General features: G+C 34.6%; 1 protein-coding gene across 20 annotated transcripts in view; it reads right to left on the bottom strand.

The window, feature by feature from the left end:
* Positions 1–1033: 1033 nt before the first annotated feature.
* The window catches only part of LOC123556604 (uncharacterized), a 169382-nt gene continuing 153885 nt past the window's right edge, over positions 1034–16530 (bottom strand). For 19 of the 20 annotated variants that reach the window (XM_053542874.1, XM_053542876.1, XM_053542875.1 and 16 more), the window contains 6 exons: positions 10427–10589; positions 9232–9391; positions 8057–8195; positions 6673–6725; positions 6170–6235; positions 1034–4797 (listed from right to left, as the gene is read on the bottom strand). In XM_053542874.1, the coding sequence (XP_053398849.1) occupies positions 4669–4797; positions 6170–6235; positions 6673–6725; positions 8057–8195; positions 9232–9391; positions 10427–10589 (710 nt within the window). In that variant the 3' untranslated portion in view covers positions 1034–4668. Of the gene's footprint in view, positions 4798–6169; positions 6236–6672; positions 6726–8056; positions 8196–9231; positions 9392–10426; positions 10590–11116; positions 11286–16530 lie in introns of those variants that run through there. The other variant, XM_045347452.2, reaches the window with a different exon arrangement.

The raw sequence follows: 16530 nt of genomic DNA, 5'->3' as shown, positions 1-16530 counted from the left end.
TTTTTCACTTCACTTATCCACCTTGATCGATATATATAGTGAACGCCTACTTTAAAGGTTAAATCTGTGCGGACAGCTACGATTATTTATGTTTATTTTCTGAAACAAATGCACTCAGTGTTGCCTATCCTATAGTAGTCATTGCTTCTAAATGCATACATTAGATGTTGAATTTCTTTGTGAATCTACGTGCTCATTAATAGGTAGGACTAGATTTTTTCATTTCAGACGTTCATACCAACAGATTCTCTATTTGTTTGTGACAAAAGCATCTCAAGTCGCCAGAACACGCGTTATTACAGCTATACAGTGAACTGGTATTTCTCATTTAAATATACTGTTCAGTTCAAGGGAACGATAAAGTTTGGAGTGTATTGGAATTAGAGTAACCATCAGACTGTGTCCGAGTCTCCGCCAAGCTGCAAGTGGTAGAGCATTGGTGTTAGCACCATTTACATCTTTAAGGGTAAAGCTACCTTTGTACACATGATTTCATGAGACTGTTTCTTTGTGTTTTTAACCCTTACCATGCTAAATTTCTATAATGGACTGGTCCATCTTCTAATTTGGGCGGTACCATTTATCATTTGAAGGGGTGTTTACTGAAAATTTACTGACTGAACAGCGAACAGTGCAGACCATGATCAGACTGCACGGATGTGCAGGCTGATCTTGGTCTGCACTGGTCGCAAAGGCAGAATCCTTTGCCGCCAGCAGGCTAAGGGTTAATGAAACAGACACTGTATTTCTCATTGGTATCATTAGAGTAAATTTTAATCAAGCCGATATAAGGTTGCCTTACCCAACTTGTCAGTGTGTTTCAAGACACTTGATGGTTTTAGTCAGAGCAGAATTTCTACTATATAATGTTACATGGATGCAAATGGTTTTAACGATATACTGTTTCATGGAAGTCACTGTTACAGCGGAGTGGTTTATTGCACGTCAAATGCGGGTTTCAACCTTTCTTTGCTGTCAGCGCTTTGATTATCTACAGACGTTTTAAGAAGCCAATAATAAAGATATAAAGATATTTCATTTACAATGAGATTTATTACAATGAATATATGCAAATCTAAAGTACAAATACCAATGTAAGCATAACGTAAAACTGTTGTAAAAGGCAAATAAAACAATACAACATCTCCTATACATAACTTTCATTAAACTTCAAACAGTAAAAGAAGTACTAACATTTATATATGTTACTTTACTTTCAACGTTCAAAACAACCTGCAGATAATTACACACATAAAACAATTATTTGGTTTTAAAATAAATGGAAGGCAAGTGCGCCATGCTATTTACAAAATTTTAAAAACTTTATGCTAAATACTATTTGACGGCTACTGTTTTACACTAAGTATCTTGTAATTAGCATTTTGCATTAGGTATTTCACACTTAGCATTAAATTTTGTCAATATGCATGATACTCCCGTCTTCTAGACAAGTATAATTGAGCGAAAGGTAAACTATCAGATTACTAGAAGCATGCCAGTTACATTATTTTCTACACTCGAAAAAAAGTTGCACTATACATTTGTTATGTAGACTTTCATAGAAACTGACAACATGACTGACGGAACACGAAGCTCTATATATATAACAACTGCGAAAATAAACAATTAACAGAAAAGTAATTAATTAGTAATAATTTACCACATCAAAACTTCAAGAACCGCATTTAAGCATGGTATCGTATTTAATTCGAAAACTATTGCCCATTTTCGTGAATGTTCGCGAGAAATTTTGAAGTCTCATGAACTTTGCCAACAAAAACATGATATATGTTGATTTATCAATATGTATTAACAAACTATTTTTGGTATGCATATTTAACATGTATAGAAAAAACAGCTTTAGTTTATGCACACAGTTTCATAGTATTGCACGATTTTTCCTTAGCAGCTATATCCGTTAGGTATGCGCTGTATTCAGTTTATGATCGCTAACAGAGACGATTAAACATGAAATTTCTTTCAGAAATAAACATGCCCTAAGTTACTATCATTAAGCACCGCGTATTTACCTGAATTTGAAATGGAGGTATATTAAAGTGAAAAAAAACTAGGTAACGACTCCTGTGTTAAGCTTATTCACATCCTATCCCGATGCATTGTACCACACTCGATCTATTCAAATTTAAAAAAATGATGACTATTTCCCTCTATTACAAAAGTTCTTACATCTGTGTTTTCAGTCCGTAATGCTAGTTGGTTAAACGAAATATAATTTTTTGCACAAAACTGTACAATTATGGACAAATGCAATCTGTTAATGCAACGTGCAGGGATAGATCTGGAAAGCACTTCTAAAATACAGAGCCCTAAGAAACATGTACAATTATGATAAATAGTAGAATGGTACTATATATAAATATTAGCATATCAAGTTATACATTACACTATACATATATACGGCGGGTAATAAATGGCTAAAATAACCATCCGAAATTAAGCACACGATCATACGCTAGACAAAACAGTTATAACGTGATTAAAAGCCACCTTTATCAACAGATAACATTAAGTAGAAAAATATCACACATTATTCCATATATGTAACATGCTGGTAGTGTGTAAACACAGTATGTATTGTGTTTTTTTCCACCGGCATATTACAAATATGTAATTAACAGTCAATCTAATAACTTACTATACAATCTAGCTGCCATTTACACCAGTACATAGACAGTTAGCATTCTTTAAAGACATTGAACAATAACCCTGTTAAACAGGTTAAAATGTCTTTAAAAACAAAAAAATGATAAAATAAAATAAAACGGAAAGTGTTTAAATGGCTTCATATATGTACAAGATTTATTTGCTGTCATGGCGTCTATGGTAAGAAACAAGTCACGTGTTATAGTTCAAATGCAGTAGTGGAAAAGTAAAACCAAAATGTAAAAAGAATTGCGAAAGAAATAACAAATTACTTTGTATGACTATAAAGGAATTAAAAAGTAAAAATTTACCTTCTTGTACATTGTAGTTGAAAAACAAGCAAATACTCTCCACAAGTTAAGATTATTGATATCATGTCCAAGACTCTTTTTGCATTTCTAAAGATGTAATACAATCAGCCAAGATCTTTAAGGTTAGATCTCAAATATTATCTATTAAACATACAAGCAGAAATTTAACAAATGAGCGAGTAATCGATGTATTAAATGTAATGAGTGTTATTGGTAACAAAAACGTCAATAAAAACTGACTTTTACTTAATGGTAAGAATAGCATAATAGAATCACAACTGCCATGTGTTTTAACGCATTTACACTAAAGTCTTCCTACTTTTAGAGATTAAGGTACCATAATTATGTGGGTATACAACGAGTTATTCCTTGCAGATTTATACCTCTCTAGTCAGAAACACTATCGAGAAAAATAAAATATGTCTGTTGTACAGAGTAAGTTGCTCTACAGGGGTTTATTTTCTTGAACTATTCTACCAAACATGAGAGGAGATCTCTACTTATAAAGAGAGGTGTTTGTCCTTTAGCAGTATTCTTTATACTCAAGTTCACCATTAAAGCCTTTGACACAACCATTTTATCTACTATCTGGTGTAATGGTATTTTCCTGGTGTACAGTAAAATATATACCGTTGTTACTTCATTATCCATGTTATTAGCTCGCTAGAAATATATCTTTAAAGCGGCCAACGCTTTTGAAAAGCTTGCTAAGGTACAAAGCAAGAGTGTTAAGTTTTGTAAAGATATCTTACGTGAATGTTAGTTATACATTTGCATTTATACAGTCGTTATTAAGGGTATTGTTTCATTACTTGTCTAATTAATTAAAAGTGTATAGGGTATGTAACTCTAATCTCTATAACACAGTCTATATGATATATATCAAAGTTGTAAATGATCTGACGACTTGGGCTCGTGTTCTGACATTTTATCTCCGTTATATGACGTAACTGTGTTCTCGATGTGAATGGTATACAATTATGAAGTAAAATGACAATATAGGTACTATGTCACCTAAAATCATGTTGATGATATTGATAAAAGTTATATGATCAAAAGAAGTATACATTGTATAGCTGACCGTTTGGGCTTGACACCGTTTTTTCTTCTAGGTAATGTTCCGCTAGAATATCTGTACGTGTAGTGTTCCCCCGGCAGATCTGACTCTGAGACTCTGGCAAGACACCAAAAGAGAATAATATATCTACTGGCGTTAAGTAACTCAAATACAAGAAGGATTTTCTCGTAGATGTACCCCCTTCGTAGGACGCTTGAGAAAAGTGTATAACTTTCAGCACATGCTTGCAATTACTCATCGCTATTGTCTCCCATCTTCCAACATGTCACGCATGTAACCCATTCAAAGAATCAACACCGAAATATAAAGCACACCAACATTAGAAGCGTCAACATAAACTAGTCTAAACTTAATCTTTCTCTTTGTATTCCCTTCTGTTTACATAAAGCCAAACCAGACTTTTATTAAATTTATTTCCTTTTGTTCAAACGCCCAAATTATATATTTTAACTAATAACTCCAATCCTGAGTATTCCGTCCTATTTTCCTAATCTCTTTTGACTTATTGCACTTCATATTTACACTTTCCAACAGTCCTTTCTGAGATCGTATATCAAAATCTTAAAGTTACATGTTTTCGTGGTTGTCACGTGCCCGTATTCACGTAACCGGAAGTCACATGGTTGTATCGTTTAGCTGCTTCGCATTTTGAGCGTCCTCTGCTTCCTCGTAAGCGTTAAGAGTAGCGAATCTAGCATCACGAAGGTGGGTTATGTTGGCGCTTATACACATCAAGAAATGGATCTGAAAAGAGAAAATAAGAATCATGACTTAAGTCTTCTTGCCTGTTTCGTCGGGCTCTTAAGGGTGTTTCTCTTGTTGCTCTGTCTTCTGAAAAGGCATTGAGTACATACGTTTTTGGTTCTTAAGGTTTGCTTTTTATATATTTATACACGAGCATTTTTGTGTTTTACATGCCATGCCTTTTTGTTTCCATTACGTGTGTTAGAGATTCACCTGGAGGGGATTACTTTTATTTACACTGTCCCATGTCTTTGGAACATGGTGGGGGTAAGAGTGAGGTTGGGTGCGCACCATAAACCGGTTTAAGCTCCCCAGTGGTGTTTTTGCCACTGACCGTTCCAAGGCGGTGCCCCACTGTGTTCCTTTGTTTCTTCGTTTTGTCCTTGTGTGTTGACTTTGTGTGCGCGCGTGTGTGTATGCTTATTGTTCGTCTTGTCCTTATGTGTTGGTTTTTAGTGCGTGTGTGTGTGTGTGTGTGTGTGTGTGTGTGTGTGTTGTTCGTTTTGTCCTGATGTGTAAGCTTTGAGTGTGTGTGTGGTGCACGCGTTTGCGTGCTGGGGGGTTCGTTTTGAGGAGGCTGCGCTTTTGGTGCGTGGCACTCCCTGTTTGATATTTTTCTTTGTTTTTACCTTTACCCTGCTAAATTTCTAAATTGGACTGTCTGTCATTCTATTTGTGCAGTATTATTTATTATTCGAAGGGGTGATCATTGAAAATTTACTGACTGAATAACGAACAGTGCAGACCATGATCAGCCTGCACGGATGTGCAGGATGATCTTGGTCTACACTGGTCGCAAAGGCATAATCACAAGTAGACACCGTCGTTTATATGAATGAAAAATTGTTGAAAAAGACGTTAAACCCGAACGCACATAATCACTTGCCGGCTAAGCTAACATAAACTATCTCGCGTTCATACATAGGGATGCAAGATTTATTTCCCTTCCATCGTCAAACTATTTATGACTAATATTTGTTTTTGGGTTAAACGCCGTTTTTCAACAGTATTTCAGTCATGTAACGGCGGGCAGTTAATTAATTAACCTAACCAATGTTCCTGGATTTTGTACCAGTACAAACCAGTTCTCCGCAAATAACTTCCATCTTCCCCACATGAATCGGTGGTGGGGGACTAATGACTTCAAACACAATGTCGTTTATCAAATAGTCAAGGAGAACATACGCCCCGCCCGAGGATGGAACTCACGACCTCGCGATCCGTAGACAAACGCTCTACCTACTGAGCTAAGCGGGCGGGTATTTACGACTAGCAGACGTTGCGTTATGATATCAATATCAATATCATTATCTGATAAAGTCAATGTATCGTCGATGTTGAAATTGGCTTTGATATAGAATACAATACTTACTAAGCTTATGATGACAAGGACTGCAGAGAAGTACGCCGCTGTGTAACAGATCAGTAAATCCCGACCCTGAAATAGTTACACAATTTATGTGCAAATATTTATTTCATTGTTTTCTTGATGCTTCAAGTCAGTTACTTAGAAATAGTTCAGTTATGTTTTGTAAAGACAGTCAATCAACTGTCCTATCATCAGATTCTGCCGATAGAACAAATGCCAGTCAGTCAGACCAATCTAAGGTGGCAGTCAGTCAATCAAAGAGGCCAGATCATTTATGTGAACGAGTAAGAACTTTTATTTCAAAATCATTCAACCACTGCTTGCAAATGTATTTCCTTGTTTTAAAACGAAAGACCTTCAAAGATGCACAATGAAGACTTTGTTTTATACTTTTAAGTCAGGAAATGTACGCATTTCCGGTTTATAATACATTACGTGACAGAAATAATTAAGTTATAATTAAGGTGATTAATTTATAACATAGTTTCCTTATAATTTTTTTTTACTTCATTCGTGAATCTTTCCAGGTCTTCTCCGCTGATGATCCGTGAATGACAGCCTGAAAATTAAGGAAGGAACGATTAAACAAATGTGTAACTAATAACAGCATTTTAAGTTACCTCCCTTACATATGAAAAATAAAGCTGTACAGTGCTAATAACTAATGCAGTAGGAAGATTTGAAACGATTTCGACTAAATTATATATTACCTAATCTTTTTAAGAAACAGCTGAAACCATTTTCAATTCTTTTTATTTCTCATATACAAAATGTACATTACTTATCATAATTTGCTAACAGAATATCATGTATAGAACATGTAGTACTAGAATATCAAAGCAAAAAAACATTATGTATTTTACTAAGTCATGACAGAATGTTGCAAGGGTTATGCTAAAATGTGATATATCAAATACATGTACCTTACTTAACGAGTGAGCATTTTACGTATGAATCTGACCTCGACGTGACGTATTAATGCACATTATCTTGCCTAAACGTGATGCATACGTCTAACTTTAAACGTTAAACGTATCAATGCTCGTGTCTGACTTGAAAGTTATATTTCAAAGCATGAATAAATATCAATGCATGTAACATACTAGCATTTCAAAGGCATTTATCGTACTGATTTGTGAGATACCGATGTATATATATTGAAACGTCAGATACCAATACATAATTTATCATACTAAACCTGCACAATTATTTATTCATCATATTAAATTTAATTTAAAAGCATGTACATAAAATCGTCATATGATAAAACATGTATCATGCTAAAACGCGACATATCAGTGCATGTTTCGAAATGAAAGGTGAAGTCGCATTCAAATGTGACAAAACAATGCATGATAAATCGTATTAAAATCTTACTTCCAGTACACGTAAAGTCGTAAAATTACAATTTCACGTAGCATACAAATCGTAATATATCAATGCATGTATCGCAGTAACACGCGTGAAATCAATACATGTTTTATACGGTATTATACCGAAATTTTGTTTTGTACCTAATTTCATTCGAGGACATGTACCGTACCTAAATAACCTATCGTACATTCGTTCATCATGATTGATTCCCTTCACACGCATAAAGGTCTGTTAAAAACTGGGCTTCTTGCAAAACGTAAAAGACAACTGACGTTTATCAACGTGCGGTAAAATAACTATGTAAGTATCGTACTACCTCGTCACACATCAATATAAAAATGTGGTAACACGTCATAATATAAATACAAGCATCGTACTAACACGTCACATGCAAATATCGTAATGAAGCGTCGCATATCAATGCAATTATCGTAATTGGACTTGACGTATCAATACAAATATTGTACTAAAATGTTACTTTCAATATATATATATAAGCCAGATCAAGTGACTTACCATAATGTGACAGATCGATGGATGTGACATCTTGGTAGTCTACCATGACGATGAGAAGAGTGAATGCGCCTACGGGAATGACTAAGATAGCACTAACAAATACCCAGGCCAGCACGAGTATGTAACTCAGCACGAGCATCTAGAGGAAACAAAACAAAGGTTAGTTTATACTCGTTTGTTTTATCGAGTGTGATGATAGCTTTAAGCTTACTTGAACTACTCTCAAGTCCGCCTCATAGAAAAGTCAGTACTGATGTTATATGAGAAGGCATGGCCATGACCTTAGTGGGGCTCAAACCAAAATTCTGGGTTGAGCAGCCTACACCTTAACCACCAGGCCACCGCTCTCCAACACAAGAAGATGAAGATATATGGTTCTAAAACTATGTTTTCTCACATGTTAAGCATGCTTCACCACGTACTCTACTGAAATAAATACAGCTATCACAGCTATCTTCGTATTTGCTGGCTTTTACTATACCGCTTGTTTCTTCTCGATGCCGCATTTTTATTCTATCTTCATTTCTAAACAGTTATACGATAGACGGAGCTGTTCAGTGGAACCAACGACTAACAACTGAATTATTGAATAATCATGGAACAATCGTTTAATAATGGAACTAACAACTAACGGCCATAATGATGACTATCACAGGAATTAATGACTAACAACGGAAAAACAGAACTAACGACTAATAACGGAACTAACGACTAACAACAGAACCAATGTCTAACAACGGAACTAGCAACTAACAACGGAATTAACAACTAAAAAGCATAACCGATGCCTAACAACGGAACTTATGTCTATCAACGGAACTAACGACTAACAACTTTTAACAGATCTAACGGGTTAAAACAAAACTAACGACTAAAAATAAAAGTAACAACTTACAATGGAACTAACGACAAACTACGGAACTTACGACTAACAATAGAATTATTAAATTTGACCATTCACATAATCTTAATGAGGGTATTAAGACAACTGAACAATTATCATAGCCCTTCATCAGTTTAAATGAATGAGACAATGACAAACTCTTCAATATCACAATAAGAACGTTTTGTTCAATTTGACACATTCTTTAAATCTTTTTCACAACATTTGCTAGATTAACATTAGAAAAGTTATATAAAAAAAAAAAACATATATGAACAATTTTTGCACTTACAAATATGTTTAACCCTCTGGCGCATGTGTTCTTTGTTGAGGTGTTGAAAGCATGACGACTGTTGGGATCGCTCGAGAAATGACACACTACCAACAAGCACGTGCCGATGACAAACATGCCAGCAATAACACCTATTAAGGTGAACTCCATGAACCATAACCTGGAATACATTTCATTCATCACAAGGATTCCTGCCTGTGCGGACATGTTAACAAGGATATAGACGTCAGACGTTACTAGTCTCAAAGAATTTTGATACAGTTAAGCAGTTTGTTCAAAATGTCGTCAAATTCAAGACAATATTGAAAAAATATATGCTTTGAAATTAGGAATATCAAAAAGCAATCACTAAGTAATTCTTTGATCACAACATAAAGGAAAACATTTATCATTCGATCTCGATAAAGCCCGTGTACAGCAAATTATTCAAATGAAATGAACTCATCAAAATGTATTACAGAAAAAAAATCAAAACCGTGTCTAGATAATTCAAAACATAAAAAGGAAACAGCTAAAGAAAGTTGTACACGAGGTATATGGACATGGAAAATATTCCGGCTACTATTTAACTTTTTACTTGTCGGGAGAAAACTTTCCGCTGAATGATAAATATCTGGTTTCTTCCCGTTCTGGACTTTCTTTTAACATAATTGGTAATACACTGCTACATATTTAACGAAAGTGCATTTCTATTGTTGCAGAATGCATAATCTTTAGATTTTTACTGAAGCAACTACTTTTTACCAGCCTTGTATATTTCTTCCGTAAATTTTCTCTAAAAGTTAATACAACGGGTACCCTGATGAATGTGCCAGGACTACAATCAGATAAAACGCGAGAATAATTCAATTTTATAAAAATCTCATAGCTGAGGAATTTTCCCTATATTGTCAGACTGGGTGTACTGACCATTTGTTACTTAACGTCTTGGATTTACTCTTGAATGTTCAAAACAGTACAAGGAGACGTGCCGCGAGATGTCATTTAATTGAATAAAATGAACTGTTTTGGTTTAAAGCCATTGATCAACCCAGTATCCACAAAGCGACATCGCTTAGCAAAACAGATTTCTAAACCAATTATTCTTCGTTTTCTGAACTATTTATCTTTCAGTTTACATACAATTTGATCCGAACACTAAAACTTGCTTCTATTCATATGACAGTCATTTATTACATTGCATACTATGACTTACATTCGATCATCCTCCAACAAATCACGTGTTCTGTCTGCGCCAATCAGAAGACTTCCTGTCACTCCACCAAGTCCTAGGAATAGAATGATCCATGCCACTAAGGACGCACATGGCACGTGACTTAAACAGTGCAAAGTCCGTTCCAGACAGTTCTCGCTGTGCGCTGAAAATAGAAAAACATTGCATCAGTTAAATATCAGTAAGACCAATCAACTGACGTCACTTGTCACACTATACCCGATATCCTAGCCTGGCTCCCTGGCTGCATGGTTATTTTTTTAATATAAATACTGCAAGCAAAATAAGAAAATTTTGAGCCTCTAAAATAGCACATTTTATCTGATGGCTGAACCCTATGTTCGGAGCCAGGGGCAATAAAAAATGTCAATGTAGAAACAACCTGCTGGAGTTACTTCCCTCTTAATGAATAAACATAATATATGTAAATAAGAACAAACATAGGGACGGGAGCCAGTCTACCGATATCCTTGCGCACGCTTTTCTGAAACTGCTTTACCATCATACTAATATGGTAATAATTCCCTTTTGATTTATCTGACAATTAGTCAAGCGGTAAAAAATAATCAGTGCGATCCGTTTTATGCAAACTGCTTTTGATATGAGCTCGTACAACATTATTCCTGGTGAATTAATGATTTTTGCATTAGAATGTCAAATGTAAGCTTTTACCACAAGTTTGGCGGTTTGAATTTGCCGACGTACGCGATCGTCGTGAGCCAGGTTTTGGTTTAAATTCCTTTACACCGTCCTTTTCTGTCGGCGAGTTTATATCATGCCCATCATTAAATGATGAAGATGCTATTAGATTTGAAAACTCCGACATTTTCAGTCCGTATTTAACATTTAAATTTTACATCACAGCTATACGTTACACAGGTGTCAGTTATCTGTCACATGCAACAGATTATGACATATATGAAGTCTCCTCAGAAAACCTTTCCATTTCACTGATTTACACTCTCACCATGATGAATATTTAATCCAATGACTGATTCCAGTATATACCATAGAAAAAAGTCAATGACCAGCTTAGTAGTCACATTCTAACAAAACTCAGTCAATAAAAAATGCATGTTTCACAAGGAGTATATCTGTTCAGTTTGAACAAACGCCTCATTTAAACAACTGATCGAGATTCATAATTAACGTCGACTAGACATTCAACATTTTAAGTTGACAAAATGAGAGCAAAAATCATATCATAAAGTTTTGCAATTGATGTATGCCAAGCATAAACATAATTGCATCTTGTAATAAACTTATTAGTATAGCTAGATAGAAAATTCGGATGTAATGTTTTATATGATTGTGCGCACTGACGCACTAATAAAGCATTGCAAAAACGGGAATTCGGCATCGGAACGGATCCTACAAAGAAATAACAAGAAGACAATTGATAATATCATGACCCCAGACTGATCTTACATATTTAGCACCTAGGTAATGAAACGGTACAACATCAGACTGTAACGTTTAATGATAAATTGCTGCACGACATCCTCGTAAAAAAAGTTATGTCAAAATTATTGCAAGAAGAAAAACAAATCTAGAAATAGAAACAAAATGCTTTAACATGAACTTTGACAATTCTATATTTTTATAAACTGCAATGCAACCCGACTACAGCAAATACCACCGGAAATGCGAAAATGCGTGCATTGTACACAGGTTGTTGCTATAGGGAGGTTAGTATCTTTTATAGATGTATCAGTTTAAACATAGATAATCTAACTTTGCAGAAAGGTGTTTGTTTTTTGAAAGTGTCGCCAAAAGAGTACATTGTATGAGAAGGAAATGATTGCACGAACCAACGTGCATGAAAATGGATATAGTCTAAGACATGAAGTTTCGAGAGAGTATCTGTGGGAACCTGAAGTGTGCGCGGCGAACATTTAAGCTAGTATATACATACTGAAATCACTGATACATTGAAGTTCCAATATGTACCTGCTTGATAAATAAGTCTATCAGAAAACCTCATTAAGTTGCCTTGCGAACACCTTTGATAGGCTGAATTATATCTAGCAATCCCGGAAAGTTGCAATTAAACTGAGCCACATTGAAATTGTAGTGCTGTAGGCCAAATATAGTCAATTAAGCTCACTGATCGATACCCGACTAGCTTATACCTCATTAAGGAAAATGTGCAACTGCCGCTGGCTACCTGCAGTGTCTTAAGAGGTCAATCGTAATGCAGCGTAATTATTAAATCACATGCTACGTTGATTTATTCCAATTCAAATACGATTCTTGTGGTTGCTAGTTTTGACGTTTACGCTGTCTATATCTAAATACATGATAATTTAAGTAGTGCAACTGGAACCCGCGACGGACGGAGAGAATTTCCGCATACTTCTTTCCTGTCAAGCGCAAGACGTGAAGTCAATTATAAATCATTAGAAAACAATAATACGACGTTGGCTATAATTCTGACAAACAGGGATATAATGAATTTCTTATAGCTCTTAAAATTTCGAATTCCGTGACGATGGTAACGAAAGGACAGTCAATATACAATCTAATGTTACCATTGTCTGGCCAGAACATAGGAATCCACTTATACTAATGGCAAGAAAATGAAGACAAATTGTATCTTTGCCGCCCCTACATTTATTGCAACAGCTATATATACATTATCTCAATTTCAGGAGCTCGAGACAGACAAAATACATATTGAACAATTATGATATTCGTACTTTTGATATATAGAGATTTGTTTTTCATATATAAAGATATGTATTTCTGACAGGAGTCTCTGGTGAGTTCTAACATACTATAGCAACCAATCATCCAATACTGATCACTACCTCGATAACACCGCATCTGAATCTTATCATTCCGTATTGGATAATGAAAAATATGTATAATATAAGTTATCCTATGGGAGCAAGATAAAAAACTTATTTTCAGACTGTACATTCTATTTTCCCGCTATGTAAACCGGAAAGCATGCTGATAACGAATAAATATTTTTCGTCAAATAGTACACAGTCTGAATATCTGCTTCCTAGTCCATAAATTAAATGGCTGCCTGGCATATTTATATAAGATAATCTTTAAAATGAACAGAGCAAAGAAGTTATACATATGCGAACTTCTAAAAATGTCTGAAAATAAAATGTTTGCTATCCTTGGACTGCGGTCAGTGTTCTACTCTTTTCATTTCAATTGTATTCTTAAAACAAAACTACAGATTACACTTCAGCTGGTCTAAAATTTTCGAACTAAACCTCAAAATTTGTGTACTATAACGTATTTTATAGTAATTTGATAACTAGTTTCTGTAGCAAGAACGTTCAACTTAGTCATCACTGCAACCGACAAGGCGAATGGTTGAATCATGCAGTACATGTTATCATAAATTTAATACAAAGATATTATTATTGATATTACGGTTTTTCAATGCTTTAAACACTACTTAAGGTGCTTAACATGAATAACCTTTAAACAATACAGGAATACAGAAATGTACTAAGTAATGCATGATGTGTCAGCTGTATTACCCAATTAGTTAATGTATACTCATGTACTAGTATGTATAGTTTACCTGCTTTTTATTCCCACGAGTGACTTGATATTTGACAAAGGTCAAGACGCATCAACAAAAAATACGTATCATTTAACTTCACCCATAAGGGCACCATATCACAATTGTATAGATAAAGGTGTTGGATTTTTTGTACGAATGCACCTAAGGTTAAAACTGTTGTCGTCACCTTTAAAGCTGACAAGGACAAGTGGTTTACAGTTTAGTTTAATTAGTAAGTACAAAGAGTTTCAGTGCCTCAGGGATGTCCGGTTGTACCCATCTGTGGTCAAGCGGTCATTTGTAACAATGTAACAATGTATTGGCGGGTGAATTAGACATTTAAGACGTTAGTACATAATATGCCTGCAATACACTAAAGAGTAACGCTTATCTGAATTATGTTATCCAGAAACCTTACAGTAGTCAGTGAAAGACCAACCAGTGCATGTATGCTCGCCAACATAAAACCGTCTGCAACATAGATATAATCATAGCAACCAGAAGTGTATGGTGTTGCTTGTCGAAATCTGGTACTTACTTGTTAATATTGGTGAAAATTGGCCTATTTTCTATAGTCGGAAACTAGGAGTGTTCCTATGTTCAATGCCGTAAATAAAACTCCATTTTTATATACAGAAGCTGAACATTCTCCGGTGATGTTTTATTTAAGAGTTAAAGGCAACAGCCTACTTTTTATGCAGAACAACATAGTATCAAATGTGTGTCGCAAAACGTGCTTACAAATATGACACAGAGAAAATTGCTGACTATTACTATAACACCTCTTTCATGTAACTATGTTAATAACGTTTAATGTAGCCGTATCATTTACATTTTGCATATCTAATTTACTTGAGAAAATTAACACTATTTTGGGCAAATATTCACATAAAATATAAACCATTTCCTTTATTTATAGCAACTGCATCAAGCACCGAGATTATAATCTCAACGTACGAACAACGCATTTAAAGCACCGTATTGAGAAAAATTAATAACGTGTAAATGCTAATATAGCATAAAATTATAACAGGGATACTAGTAAATTTTCATGTATGTATTTTTGCCATTACAAGTTCGACCTCAATTGAAGATGATATATTAAGTATAAAATAGTATTTTGAATGTGAATGCGTGTTTGTGCTAATAAGTTAGCCTTAATAGCAATTTATCGTCTACACTGATTAAGGTTTTTTTCATGTATACGTAAGTCATGCAAATGCAGTACAGGAGTGTAGGTAAAGAATTGAAATGTTTCATAGTGCGCAATTATTATTTCAATTTGTCATTACACCTAAGTTGAATTTCAAAGAGTGGTTACACCTTTGTGATATACATGATCAATATGTAATTAACTATGAACGCTTAATAGCAAGTATGTAATTACATTTTCTGTTAGGATTTGGAATGTAGTTCGGCAATTCTATTAAAGGATTCTCGTCAAGAAAACTTCAATTTCTACGCGCGTCGATTTTAGCGTATTGATGCGCATTATTGCAGGAAATTGTGATTCACGCAATGCCATGCGAAGTGTGGAATGAATTTAAGTTTCTCTTGTCCGTTTAATGATGAAAGAAATATCGTACTGGATGTCGTAAATTCAATTTCTTGGATGTATATATGATTTATGAACATATGGCAATTCTACCTAACAGATGTACCAAAATACATATTTAATTGTTAGGTTCATTGAGTCTTAACGTTGATAATACTTGAAATTTACTTTGCCATTCTCGTCAAAGTCTTCTGTTACACTTTTTTTTCAACTATTGTACAGTTATACTAATTGTTATATTCTGACATTGAATTGACTATAGTAATTTAATATACCTAATGTGTAACTGTTTATAAGGAAAAGATTATATAAGCCAATTTTCGACCTGTCTAAGCGTTGTGGGATTCTGTAAATTGGTTATGTTTGTAAACATCTCGCTATAAATAGTTAAACAAAGGATTATTATAATTGATGCATACTGGATTTTTCTCTTCTTTTTTTGCAATTTTCGTTTTTTAAAGTCCAGTATTTACAGAAAGTGCTGTAAGGCTTCTAGATTAAATCTCAGGGAGTTTGTGACAGCATTTCCCTGGATTCTAATGTTGTCTGCTGCTGCCTTGCTCTAAGCTAGAACAATTTACTGCCTTGTTTTATTGATTGTTCTGTAAAAATCAGAAACCTGCTTCACTGACTCTAATTGTAACGATATCACGCCATCATATCTGCCTTTTATGTTGGCCTGGAAATTACATTACATGTTTATGCATGTTTAAGAGACATTAAAGAATGACTGCGTTACCGTGCTACGACAGTGTAATATATTTATCATATACGATCAACTGGCAGGTTTTCACTTTCACCGATAGATTCATTTGCATTTTGCAAGAGAAATATTCTAAACAATATATGGTATGACCTGTTGTTACGGATCTAATTCATTACAGCCCTTTGACTCTAGCAGTGCAAAAGCCTAATCTTACACAGAGCCCATGGGCAATTACTAATTTGAAATATCTCTATTACTTAATTAGCCTAGTCACAACATGCGTTTTAAGTTCA

The sequence above is a fragment of the Mercenaria mercenaria genome, chromosome 5, assembly GCF_021730395.1.
Source record: "Mercenaria mercenaria strain notata chromosome 5, MADL_Memer_1, whole genome shotgun sequence".
Classification (NCBI taxonomy): Eukaryota; Metazoa; Mollusca; class Bivalvia; order Venerida; family Veneridae; genus Mercenaria; species Mercenaria mercenaria.
Note: the sequence above shows the minus strand (reverse complement) of the source record. Positions and strands in the feature narration are given on the sequence as shown.